General features: G+C 44.3%; 1 protein-coding gene across 1 annotated transcript in view; it reads left to right on the forward strand.

Annotated features, from left to right (window-relative positions):
• Nucleotides 1-14159, forward strand: part of KIF6 (kinesin family member 6) — a 672206-nt gene that overhangs the window by 539312 nt on the left and 118735 nt on the right. The window contains exon 14 of the mRNA XM_056137333.1: nt 5626-5734. Within this exon, the coding sequence (XP_055993308.1) occupies nt 5626-5734 (109 nt within the window). The remainder of the gene's footprint in view (nt 1-5625; nt 5735-14159) is intronic.

Here is a 14159-nt window from a genome sequence, read left to right on the forward strand (position 1 = left end):
CCAGAGGTCCAACTCCTAGGTTAGTTTAAAGATCATGTGTTAACTGATCTTCTATGTAAATATTCTTTGTAAGGTTTTAAAATTCCTAAGAACTTGAACCCTTTGAATTTGTGAATGTTTTCTATCCAATTCACAACCTTATCTTGCAGTGCCATGTTTGGGAAACTGAGACTAAGGAAGTACAGAGAGAGAGAGAGAGAGAGAGAGAGAGAGAGAGAGAAGTGCTTGCCAAGTGGCAGGTGGGGCTGGAGGATGCATAACTGGACGGAAACTGGGAACATTGGTGGTGGGAAATGTATACTTGTGAGGGGATGCATGTTGGAACATTATGTGCTACTGAAACCCAATCATAAACAACTTTGTGATTATGTATCTAACTGTGCTTCAATTTTAAAAAAATAAGAAGAAACTACTCTGCTTTCGGGCTTATTGAGGTTTTGTCTTTTTCTTTCTTTTTCATTTTTTAAAATATTTTACTTTGTTTTGTTGGAAATTTTATACTGCTGTTTTATATAGTGTTTGTCCTCTTTTAGGTTTTAAGCAGTTCTGTGATTCAAAAAAGTCATCAGGCCTCTCTGAGTCATCCTCATTTTCTCGACTATGACACTGGGACCTACAATGGAAATTCACTGAAAGGAAATAGCCAAGAGCTAGACACGGACCTGGTCAGCCAGTTAGATCTCCTAAAAATCTGAGCTTTGTTGAGAAGCTGAGTCTGATAGACTAAACAAAGTTGGGAGGCCAGTATAACTTATCTCTTCTGTTATCTTGCCTTCTCTTTCAAGCTCACATGTCCTGGTTTCTGGCACCAGTCTCAGGCTTAGCCTTAAAGCTCATCTTTGCAGAACGTGTTAGCTAATTGTCAACAATTTATGGTGCTTTTCTTTCAATGATAACTTCAACAGTATTAACATTTTTATCAAAGCTTCTTGAGGTTGGAGTTCATCTCTCATGGTGGGCTGTGAACTATGCTGACTAGTGGTGGGAGGTGATGGGTTGTAGTTTAAAATTACACCCTGCTGGGGATGATCCTGGCCAGGAGAATGTTCCCTTTTAATGAATTTCCACGTAGGTCCTAATGTCGCACTCCAAAAAGTAAGGATGACTCAGAGAGGTGGGGAATGAAGGGAGGTAGTAGTAGACGGAAACTTCACTTGCCCTACTGCCTCACGGTATGCTGTACCAAAGAAGAACTTTAAGGATCTAAAATACTCGTTTGTATTCATTTATACAAAAAAATTATTTTACTGAGTTCCTCTTCTGTGCTAAGTGAACTCTGCTGGTCTAGAAATAAACAAAAGTACAAAATCCCTGCCCTCAAAGAACTTGCAAATTCTAGCACCAACAGTAGAACATTAACATAGGAAATAAGTATACAAATGAGAAACGACTCATGGCACTCTTTCACTTCTGTGACACTGCGAAGAAAACGATAAAGTTTGGAAAAATTCAGGCACTAGTTAATGCTCGATGCCACCAGGTCACTTTGAGGCACATACTTGTCCCCTCCTCAGGCTTACGTATACTGGGAAAACTGATCTAAAGGCAGAACTGGTTTCCTTTAAAAACTGGGGTTTTACACCTTGACCTGTCTTCCTAAAATTTTGCATTTTTCTACACCTGACTTGTGCAACATCTTCCATCAGTCCCCCCAGGGGAGAGACGTTCCTGGGCACTCACCTCAGTGCAGCCTGTCTCCCACCAGCTCTCTGACGGAGCTCCCCACCACACTTGTTTGCTAGCATTTAGATACTTGCCTCCATCGCACCAACCAGTAATCTCCATGCTCATTTTTTGGTCCCTTTTGGATAAGCAATCTTGTCCAAGTCTATTTCAGTCACATGCCTAGCATGAGGTAAGTATCGTTTGAGAACCTATAAAAAGGCGATTCGCTCACAAGCAAGGCGAGCTTTCACTTATTCTTTTCACTCACTCTTGCTCTTTCCAGTCCACCCTTGTTTGAACTAGCTCTCTCACCTTTTCAGCTTAAAAACAAAAACAAAAAGAAACCTCTTTGCCCACCACCCCTCCAACATTCTCACTGCCCCCTTGAGTGAAAATTTGGGAATCCCTCTGCAGGTACAGTGTGACCTCTTTGCAGCTTCTCTTTCTCTCTTCTTTCTGCCAGAAATATTTGGGTCCTCCACCGGGTGGTGTTATTCGATCATGTGGTATAAGACATGCTCAGTGAGAATGGGACACAGACCAGGGCAGGGGAAAGACCTGACATAAGCCCCTTGGCTCCTAAGAGCCTCTGCTGCTCCAGGCCCCATACAGAGCCAATATCACTGGGAGGTCCCAGATGGGATAGGTGCTGTCTCCCTGCCTTCTCCAGATGGAATCCCAGTAACCATGAGCTTCTACAAGCATGGCTCTGGCATGCAGGTACCAGGACTATTTTCTGAACTGCAATGGGGCTGCCCGGCTCCCAGGCAACCTTTGATTCCAAAAGTCACGCCCACAACCCGCCCCCAGCACCATCTTACAGCACACAGCAGCAAAGAAAAAAAACAGCTGGAGAGCCCCCACAGCTCCCGGAGAATTTTCTGGGCCCCCTACAGAGCCGATATCACTGGGAGGTCCCAGATGGGATAGGTGCTGTCTCCCTGCCTTCTCCAGATGGAATCCCAGTAACCATGAGCTTCTACAAGCATGGCTCTGGCATGCAGGTACCAGGACTATTTTCTGAACTGCAATGGGGCTGCCCGGCTCCCAGGCAACCTTTGATTCCAAAAGTCACGCCCGCAACCCGCCCCCAGCACCATCTTACAGCACACAGCAGCAAAGAAAAAAAACAGCTGGAGAGCCCCCACAGCTCCCGGAGAATTCTCTGGGCCCCGTACAGAGCCGATATCACTGGGAGGTCCCAGATGGTATAGGTGCTGTCTCCCTGCCTTCTCCAGATGGAATCCCAGTAACCATGAGCTTCTACAAGCATGGCTCTGGCATGCAGGTACCAGGACTATTTTCTGAACTGCAATGGGGCTGCCCGGCTCCCAGGCAACCTTTGATTCCAAAAGTCACACGCACAACCCGCCCCCAGCACCATCTTACAGCGCACAGCAGCAAAGAAAAAAAACAGCTGGAGAGCCCCCACAGCTCCCAGAGAATTCTCTGGGCCCCGTACAGAGCCGATATCACTGGGAGGTCCCAGATGGGATAGGTGCTGTCTACCCGCCTTCTCCAGATGGAATCCTGGTGACCATGAGCTTCTACAAGCTCTGGCATGCGGGTACCAGGACTATTTTCTGAACCATGTGGCCGCATAAGCCACATCATGACATTTCCTCATATGCAAAATGATCAATAGAAAGTAAATGATCTAGCATTAGTCCCTGAAAATCAGGCTTGAATGGCGGTGAGAAAATCTAAGCAAAAGATAATGCCCAACCAAAATACATCTGGACTGCGTATTTAACTATGGTGCTATGCCGTCTTGGAAGGGGAAGGGTGTCTGTCCCTCCGCCTGTCCCCCTTTACAGTGGTGACATGGTGGCCTGCATCTTTTAGAGCCTAACGAACAGCCGGGTATGAGACTGAATTGACGAGGCACATGGGGCTTCATGGGATGGGGATGGAATCGGCCCTGCTCCCTGTCATGACAATGCTCTGGGTTGCCACCCTCAAACACCTCCTCGGGCTTCTGACCAACCATCATCCCAGAGGCACACATACCATTCTCAGAACCCAGTGGCTTCTGGCAGTAATCCCTCTAGGTTTATTACTAAAATATCAGAAATCCAAATTTGCGTGGCCACTATTGTGTCCACACGACATCATGTGCTCTTCATAATCAGTAATAGAAAACAAATTTTCTAATGATGTCTTTGTGGCAGGTCTGAATGTTGGGGACAATTCCAAATAACAATGTTGGGTCTTTTGTCATAATATTGAATGTGATCAACGTAAAGAGAGAGGGTAAAGTGAAAATCTGCCACACAGGTGGGGGGTGGTTGGGAGGGGGGCTATACTGGGGTTCTTGGTGGTGGAAAATTTGCACTGGTAAAGGAATGGGTGTTTGATCATTGTATGACAGACCGAGACTTGAACTGAAAGGCTTTGTGACTGTTCTCACGGTGATTCAATAAATAAATTTAAAAAAAAGATCCTCTGCTGGATATAAAATGCCCCCTGGTTAATGTCTCTCAGGCATCGGAGCTCATCTTTCTGAGTTTTGTCCAACCCATTCCCAGGCCCACCCAGTTCAGGAGTGTGCAGGGCAGATGTGGAGACAAGTGAGCCATACCCATTTGCTTCTGGTTGGAAAAGGGTGGGGTGTCTTGTGTGCCTCACCATTCAGACATTCTTCATGCTGCTATTTTTATCAACAGTAATCATCAAATTGGTGGCAGATGGGCTGGTCTAGTTCCTCACCCGGATTCTGGGTGATGGGACTCAGCAGGTTTTTTGCAGGCAAGAAGAGATGTGGTATGTGACCCAGATGAATGCATATCCAGAGTCCTAGCCTCATAGCAACAAGCCCTGGACTGTACTCCTTTTATAATAAGATCAAGGTCATTACCATTCCTGATTTATTCTTGACCTGATTCATTTTGCAGACATGGGTTGAGCACTTTCTAAATGCCAGGCATTGAATAATACTTGAGGGAGTCACAAAATATATAACTATTGTCTCTACTTTCTAGAAACTTACGTTTCACAAAAAAGAGGAGATTGTTATGTGAGCTGACAGGGTCTACAGACTCATTTGGGGGTCCACAGCAGAGAGAGCCCTTGTTTTGCCTGAGCCTCAGCAAAGCTTTCCTTAGAGGTGGTAACACTCAACAAAGTCTTCCCAGCTAAGTGGAGGAGACTGAATGAAAACACACACACACAAAAAAAAAATCTAGGGATTTCCAAAGTGGCATGAAATGAACTCAAGAGTCATCATAAACCACGCTGAGAAGTCAGATTTCTTCAAGGAAGTGAGGCTAACAACTACACAGACCCTGGTAATAGAAAGTTGAGGACTCAGGGCAGATGTCACCCCTGCTACCCTCAGGGGGTAAGCCAAATCTAGTCAGCACTGAGGGTTGGTCCATAATGACAACAGTGACAGTGACAGGAAGCTGAAGTTAGACTGAGTGAGGGATTTCCACAATGGTCTGCTCAAAGGTTTTAGATTGAGAACCTACCTCCCCCCATATACATCTACACACATGGTACACACAAATGCACACACACCACACACAAGCATGCTATACATATATCACACTAGAGCTACATGAGACAAGGAGAATTCATTATATGTATACTTGTGGATTCTACACCTTTCAGTTCAGATTATACTTCATGTACCTACATGCCTAGAAATTCATGGTGAAAATTAACAGAAAACCAAAACAAAGCTTTTGGGAGATACCACATTGATGGGTATTGGCAGAGGGGTCGTCTGAAGTTTTACTCAGCCTTCAGAAACTCTAGTTTTTATTTCCTCCCACCAGACTTCCCATCCTCTCTACAAAGGCCACATAGATATACAGATGCAGCCTAGAAAGGGGCAGCTGGTGTCCCTGGAAAGACCTCAGAGAGTCTGTGGTCAACTGGAAGAGCCTGGGGCTGCTATTTGGTCAACAGCCTCTGCTGATACAATGTCTGAAGTCATTTCCCTGTATCTCCAAACAGGAGTGAGAGAAGAAATGTCATTAGGACGCCAGGAAGCTTTTGAAATCTTCAAGAGGGACCATGCTGACAGCATTACCATCGAAGACAACAAACAGATTCTGAAACAGAGGTAAGACGGGTGCCATAATTCACTGGTCCTCCAAGACTTAGCTAAGTCTGTTCACGAGAAAGTTGTTGTTCCATTCTCTCTGATCAGCACAAGCTAACGTCCAAAAGAAAGACAAGATGACATGTATTCAACTTCATATTGAATTATGTCCAGCATCGGTCAATTTGCTTTTCTATTTGTAAGCCTCCCTATACAGCACCGTCAGAGCAACATCAGGGCAAATGCTGACTGACAGCTTTAACTCTGCATGCCACTCTCATATGCAGTGAACCTTAACTGCCAATACTTACTGTTCCTGTGGTGGGGGAAGTTTATGGGTCAAATCAGACCTTAGAATCCCAGGATCTCTTTCACATCATAGAAGAAAGGCTGGGATGACCCATGAACTAGATGCCTATCCCTAAACTGTAGCAAATTAGAAGGTGTTTATTGGGGTTTTACTCCTGCAGACTAACACTTAGCTAAATGCAGGGCTATGGACTGGCACCTATAACCAAGAAGATTGACCAACTTTTCTACACCTGTGCACCCACAGTAGTCTGTGGACCACTGATTGAAGACCGCTGTTCTGCAGCTCAGAAGAGAGAGTTCAGGACTATGGACTCATAGGTCACAATGACTCTGGATCCCAGTGACAATAACTTCAGAAACTCTGTGTTGAATTCAAGTGAGATTTAAGAATGAGAATCGCATGTTCATTAATGACCATTCAAGAAGTCAATCAGAGAAATTAAATAAATACAGGACTAGACTCTAGGAGAAAACTCTAGAGGAAAGGAAGAAAAGAGAGGCCAGAATGGATGCTGAGAAGGGAAAGAAAGAACCAAGAGAAGATGTTGTCCTGGAAGGCAGGGCAGGGGCCGGGGAAGGTGATGGCAGGCAGCCACAGTAGAAGTCTGTTGGTGATTGAGGTTCCAAAGTTGAGGAGGAAACCAGCAGGTGGTCATAAACTAGGCACTGGAAATTGGTGGTGAATCACAAGTAACAAAGCAGTGGAAAAGGAACTAAGCAAATAATAAGGAATTAAGCAACCAAAGAAGGAGAAAACAATATGTGCACAGTTTTCAAAATAAGTACCATTTTTGAAAGAGAAAAGGGGAGAAAACTTAAGAAGGAAAGTTTGAGCTTCTTCACAGCGGTGGAAGGTAATGGGGACAGTTGAAGGGATTGGTGTTGGAAAAATATATACCTGAAACTCAAATATCTTTGTAACTTTGTAATTGATGGTGATTCAATAGAGAAAAATAAGGGAAGTTTGTTAAAGAATTTGGAGAGTTGACTAAGTTTTCCAGCCTACATAGGAGCAGTAAGTGGCAAGAGAAAGAGATAGAAACACAAGGGTAAAGATGGATACAGCAGACTTGGAGGGACCGTCAGGAGGGAATCAGAAGACTAGGGAGAGGTGAGCCTGGGAGGAGGTCTGAATCGAACATCAAAGTGTGGCGGAACCGACAGACTGAGAAATGGAGGGAGAAAATAAAAGATGACCTCTATTTTCTCTGTGAAAGTTGAGGTAGACTAAGAATCTTGGGGACGGCTAATAAGGTTTAATACAGCTGCCACAGCGAATGTGAGTGGGACAGCAAAAAGGGAAAGCAATCAGCTCTGAGGGCCCTGCTTAATCAATGAACCATAGGCTTACTCACTGCAGGGGCTGATATCACTTGAGGAATCTAGTAATGGTGACTGAAGTCGCTCGAGAGCAAAGTACAGCCCTTCTTAGTCAAAGAAAGAAATGCACACCTTTGAGCATTTCCACCACAATTCCACTTCCAGGGCTTTCTCCCCAACACTTCCCTAGTTGGTTTTGTAGAATATGGGGATTAAAAGTAAGGAATAAACCAGTGAATAGTGCCTTGATTCATGGAGCAAATCAAACAGCAACTGAACAGTCATTCTCGCCCCAGAAAACTGCCCATGTGGACATCCACACAACCTATAGAATAGAAATAAATGGTGCTCACCAGCCTTCTAAATGTTTGTTCAGATTTGTCTAGTCCCATGTTCTTAATGTAGAAAGCTGGGCATGTAGGAGTAAGTTATCTTGTCTGTTTGGAAATGTCAAGTTAGATGAGAGCTTCCTCCAGAAACATCTCAAAAGCCCCCAGTAAGACTTGTTCCCAAGACCTCAAGCTATCAGCACCTTGGCCTGACTCCCCAAATATAATAATTTTTTAGATAGACACAAGCATTCATCCCCCCCAAAAAAAAATTCCAATATGCAATCAGATTTGAAAACCACTGGCTAGACAGTGTCCAAAGACCTTGAGATCCAGAGCCTGAGAAGCAGGGTCACAAGAGCTCTACAGGTTGAACCAATTATCCAGCAAGACTTTTGTGTACTTAAGTTTAAGAACCACTGGCTTAAGAAGAACGTAATACCTCATCTTTCTTATTCTAGAATTGGCATGTATCCTGGTTTTGGTTTGAACCCTGGAGTGTAGGTCTGTTTCCAGCAGAGCCTGGGCTGGGGGTGACAAGGATGTGGATGTTGTGGTCTTCTGAAGGCTGTTCTTCTAATACAGAGTTCAATCAACTCTATTACAGTAGAATTTTGACAACCCGTGTGACAAATGTGCTTTGAGGTTTAAGGCCTCTAAATCACACAGGACAGGCTAGTAATACTGGTGGTCCCTTCTTCCTTGAGCCCATGGCACAAGGGAATTAATGAAACTCACTCAAAGCTTTGCTCTGAAAAGAGGTTTTCCCAGCAATAAATCAGTCTTTTCAAATAAAATGAAGTCAGGATACCAGTTCACATTAAAATTAAAATATATATAAATAAAAACAAAAAGAAAGAAGAAATCTACATCTGTTTAATGTTACTGCAATACCAATCATTAAAGGAATATTTGGTACTGTGGATGGAGGGTGGTAACCCAGAGCCAACCCCTTTCTCAGGATTGAAGCCTTTGTTTGCCTTCATGGGGAATATTCAATTATTAGACATTACATACTCATAACTGCTTAAGGCAGAGGAATAAGAGAAAATGTTTTTCATATGAAAATAAATAACTGCAAACCACTGAAGACTTCAAAATAAGACCCCATGGATGTTCATGCTGCCTTTGCTTTTGCGTCCCCCTAGTGCCAGAGAACCGTCCCCTCCACAGCTCTGCTCTCTTTCCTCTGTTGACTAGAAGCACACAGTGGGCCATCCTTGCAAGGGATCCCCAATTCTATGACAACAGATATTTTTTACTCAAGATAGCACTGCACAAATTCTGCTGGTAGCCTTTCTCTTGGAAAATTTCCCTTTCTAAAAGCTCTCATAGCAGATACCAGTGGATCAATGTCACATTTTAGTTTATTTCTCACATCAGGTCACTGTCATTTGATGTTTCAGCATGTTGAGAAATCCTGTTGGCAAATCCCACGAACAAGGTTCTAGGGACTACTTGCTTGGACCAGCAACTTACCCTTGGGCCTTGGACCAGCTTAGTTTCTAGCCAATAGACTTCTAAGTCCAAAGGCAGGAAATCGTGGTGTTCCCAGATCTGTTTGAGGCCCCCCCCCCCCCGAGTGCAAGAGTTGATTTAGAGTTGCTGGAGGGGATGATCCATGGTTCATACATTGGTGCGCCTTATTTCTTCCACTTGCTGCTTACAGCATTTGTTGCCCTCAGAAGGAACTCCTAGCTCATTGAGTTTTCTCACATTGAACTAGAGCATGTGGGCAAGTTCTTAAGCCAGATTTTTCAGTAGACAGCAAGAACCATCTCAAACCTTAACATTGCTCAGGCATGACTCATGCTCATGGACCATAGCGACATAAAGGCACACTGGAAGCCCATGCATGGCAAATGTCATCACCCAGATACCACACAGCTGCCTTTCTTTTATGGAAGATTTTTCTTATGACCTCTACAGGTCCCATTAAATAACAATAGAACTAAAAAGGGAGATAACTGAAATTGGAATAAAAAGCATTGCTAATGAAAACTAAACCAAAAAAAAAAAATAATTGCTCTTTCATTCAGCTGGATCTGACATAAATAGAATAGAACAGCAAGCTAAAATCAACAGGTAGACTGGGCAGGATAGGGGAAGATTGAGGCACCATCTGCAAATAATGTCCATGACAAATGAGACTGGCTCCTAGTTGACCTATTTTAAGCTTTACCATTTTTGCTTTTATTTTCTATATTTATACCTTACCTCTGGATCTAACATTATGAAGACTGGAAGTGATTAGATTAAAATCTTCTCAGCCTCCCTACAGTTTTTAAAACAGTGTGGCCCACAGAAATGGACTCAAAGTCACTCTTTCTGTGTTTGAGAAAGACAATGTGAAATTAATTGGCTTGAGAAATCTTAGTGTTGGAAGGGCTGCATGTGAGAGTTTTCATTTACACCATCCTAAAAGAGCTTCTCCACACAGGATGAGAGTACAGCCATCATGATGAGGAAAGGAGACGAAACAGAAAGGGAAGATTGTGTTTGAATAAAAAGGAAAAATAAAGAAAGTGAAGGCAGAATTGTCACAAAGTAACAGAGGTGGCCCAGCTACAGGTCCAGGATAGGTCTGTGGAGAAAAGACATGGCAGTGAGGCAGGACCAGCCTGCTTCTCTGATGAGAAGGAGAATTACCGCCAGGCTCATTATAATGATTCAATATATCACACCAATCACCTTGGACAGGTAGACTAGGAAAGACTAGAAACCCCTTGCCCATTTCAACCCAATTTTCCCGATGGTTCAATGAAGCTGCCCCAAGAACTATGAGCAAGACCCTGCCTGCACAGGATGACATGACTGTCACCACCAGCTCCTCTCCTGGCTGCATGTGAAATCACCACTTCCCACAGTCCCCAGCAAATTGTCTGCCATTCCTGCAGTGCTAGGGGCCATCAGACTTCCTCAGCTGCTCCCCAGGGACTCTGTCTCTGTCTGACACATGTTGGGTAGGACAGGATTCTCTCCTTAGCCAGTCTCATAAGTTACTTGAGTTTCTACTTCACTTCTCCCCCTCCCCCCATCCTTTTTATTCCCATGGAACATGAAAAACTTCTGAACTGTCTTAGAAGTCCTTGATCTTTGGCTCACAAAAAAAAGAATGATTTTGAGTCAATTTTTTTTTTTAATTTCTGGGTGGGCAAGAAGACCAGCACAGCGTTGGGGACGAAGAGGAAGAGGCAGAGGCTCAGGGCTGCTTTTGTCCCAGGGTCTGAGAGGACGCCTGGGGCACTTGCACAGAGAAAGCCAAGTCCTGGTTTCGAATACTGGTGGATAAACTGACCTGGGTGGGCAAGAAGACCAGCACAGCATTGGGGACGAAGAGCTTGAGTCCATTTCTGTGAGCCAAACTGTTTTAAAACTTCTGACCTTTGGTTGGCTGAGAGACTTATGTCATTTGTCATTATCTCTGGGGTCTGCTTCCAGCAACAACCCCACTTCCCAGTTCATCACACCCCCATAGAGTCCTCATATATGTCAAGCATGATTCCAGGCATAGTTTTGTGTATGAACTTGCCACCTCAGCCTCGTTTGAGAGACACCTGATATTCGTTTTAGAGAAGAACCTGAAACTAAGCTGCAAAGAAGTAGATTAAGCACTAGACTCTGGTTCTCCTGGGCCAGAGTTATAGTATAGAAGTTAAGGCACTTTCCTTGCTTACAGCCAGTACTGACTCGACCCCTGATCTCAGGCTCCAGGAACCTCCACGTGGCATACAGTCCTTCTTCAGACATTTATGAAATGTTTACTAAGTACTACCGCCTGTGCCAAGCTGTGAGCAGATATGGCCACTGTCATCCTTGTGCTAAAAACACTGGTGGTGGGAAGTTGACACCAATGGTAGGATTGCTGCTAGAACATGATATATCTGAAATTCAACTCAATAACCTTGTAAATCATGATTCTTGACTTAATTTTTTTTTATTTTTTAAAAAACCACCAACAGGGGAGCCAGTAAATAAGCAGGCAGTTCTGACTAGACATGCTCTCTGCCAGGGATGCCAGAGTTCAGTTTTCTGGGGATCACAAAGGGGCACCCTACTGCAGAGCTGCATGGTCTGGGAAAGCTGTTCTGAGGAACACAACCACTGAAATACAACCATCCCCCTCCACACCTCTGCTCTCTTTCCTCTGTTGACTAGAAACACTCAGTGGGCCATTGTCTACAAGGGATCCCCAGTCTACAACAACAGATATGTTTTACTCGAGATGGCACTGCACAAGTGCTTCTAGTAACCTCTCACTTAGAAAATCTCCCTTTCTGATGCAGATCAAAACCACAATGAGATATCATCTCACATCACAGAGACTGGCCCACATCCAAAAGAACAAAAGCAACCGATGCTGGCACGGATGTGGCAAGAAAGGGACCCTCCTTCACTGTTGGTGGGACTGCCGACTGGCTTGGCCACTGTTGGTGGGACTGCCGACTGGCTTGGGTGTTAGGAGACTAACACCCAAGAATGGCCAAGATTAGTACCAGGAATTTTGCTCCGTGACTTGGAGGCCAGCAACACTTGTTAGGGGAAAGGGCAGCTCAGATAGAGAAAGGAGCACCAAATAAAGGGTGTTGGGAGGATCCTCCCAGGATGGGAGAAGCATGCTGAAAGTAGTAGACTATAGACCAAACATATAGAACCACAACACCCAAAAGGAGAGAGAACAAAATGAAATGCCCTGCCACAGAGGCAGGGTGGGATGGGGGAGATGGGGAGTGAGAGGGATACTGGAACCCGTGGTGGTGGAAAATGGGCACTGGTGGAGGGGTGGGTATTTGATCATTGTATAATTGAAACCCAAGCACAACTTGTAAGTCTACAACTGTACCTCCTGGTGTTTCACTAATAAAAATTAAAATAAATAAACAAATAGATAAAGTAAATAGATATGGCTATAGAAAAAAAGAAAATCTCCCTTTCTAAAGGCTTTCTAAAGAAACACTATCACTGAAACCAAAAGGTTAGATAGAGGTAAGCAAGATGAGGAGTTAGGGTCTGAGCAAAAATAAAATTAACCCCCAGACAAAAAAGTGTGTTACACTTGGAGAAACTGGACACCTTTCAGACCAGCCTGAAAAGCAGGAAACTGTGGGGGAAGGACCCAGAGGAGCAGCAGCAGGACCTTAGGAAGAGTCCAAGGCATATGGAAAAATGCAGATTTTGTTCTGAAGTCTTTATGAGGCCTTTGACTTTTAAAAAGGATAATAAAATCAGGTTTAAATTCAAGAAAGCTTTGACCAGAGAGGTAGTATAGGAGTAAGGCACTTGCCTGGCATGTGACCAAACCTTAGTATGATCCTTAGTTCCCCATATTGTCTCTCCATCACTGCCAGGAGTGATCCCTGAGCACAAAGTAAGCCCTAAGCACCACTGATTGTGCTCCAAAATCCTTACCCCAAATAAAAAGGTACAGCTATAACTCATAAACCCCGCCTTCTCCTCAGTGAATGATAGCTCAGGATCCTATGAGCCAATGTGCCCAGGGAGTGTCAGGACAGGCTCATCACCCTGGACATAGTAAGCCATGCCCTTCTTCATAAGAATGGGACTTTTCAAGGTGGAAGTCAGAATGTTTCCCACACCCCTAGCCAAAGTCCATATGAGCAGAACTGAGATGGGGGCAGAAGGATTGGAGTGATGTGAAAGCAGGGCTGATAAGACCTGGACATGCCAAGCGGGCAAGGAAGAACATGGCAGGGTCAGGGTTGGGGGGAGAGGGTTATTTCTTCTCCATTTGCTTGCTAACCTCCTCCGTTTGCTTTTTTTTATTTCCTCCTCCTCCTCTCTTTCCTTTCCCCCTCAGCTCTCAGGCCCTAGGACTGGACTTCCTTCTTCAAGAGTTTGTCTTTTTTTTTTAATTTTTATTAGTGAAACACCAGGAAGTACAGTTGTAGACTTACAAGTTTTTGTGCTTGAGTTTCAGTTATACAATGATTGAGTGCCCATCCCTCCACCAGTACCCATTCTCCACCACCACAGATCCCAGTATCCTTCCCAACCCCATCCCCCCCATCCCAGCCTGCCTCTGTGTCAGGGCATTCCCTTTTGTTCTCTCTCTCCTTTTGGGTGCTGAGGTTTGCAAAAGAGGCATTGAGTGGCAATCATGTTCAGTCTATAGTCTACTTTCAGCATGCATCTCCCATTCTGGGAGGATCTTCCCAACACCCTTTATTTGGTGCTCCCTTCTCTATCTGAGCTGCCTTTTCCCCTAACGTGTGCGGCTGGCCTCCAAGCCATGGAGTAAATTAAAAAGATTAAATTAAAATTTGATATATCAAAAATGTCATATGCAAACAACTAGAGAACATTTATGCACACTTAATCACTTAATCTTCCGTTAGTCGTCGATTTGCTCGAGCGGGCGCCAGTAACGTCTCCATTTGTCCCTGTCGCATGCTAGTGTAGCCCAATGGCAGCTGTTCGCTCTGGGAACATAAAGAGCCTCAAACCGATCGTTTATGATCTTGATA

This window comes from Sorex fumeus, unplaced genomic scaffold, assembly GCF_029834395.1.
Source record: "Sorex fumeus unplaced genomic scaffold, SorFum_2.1 ptg000123l, whole genome shotgun sequence".
NCBI classification, from domain to species: domain Eukaryota; kingdom Metazoa; phylum Chordata; class Mammalia; order Eulipotyphla; family Soricidae; genus Sorex; species Sorex fumeus.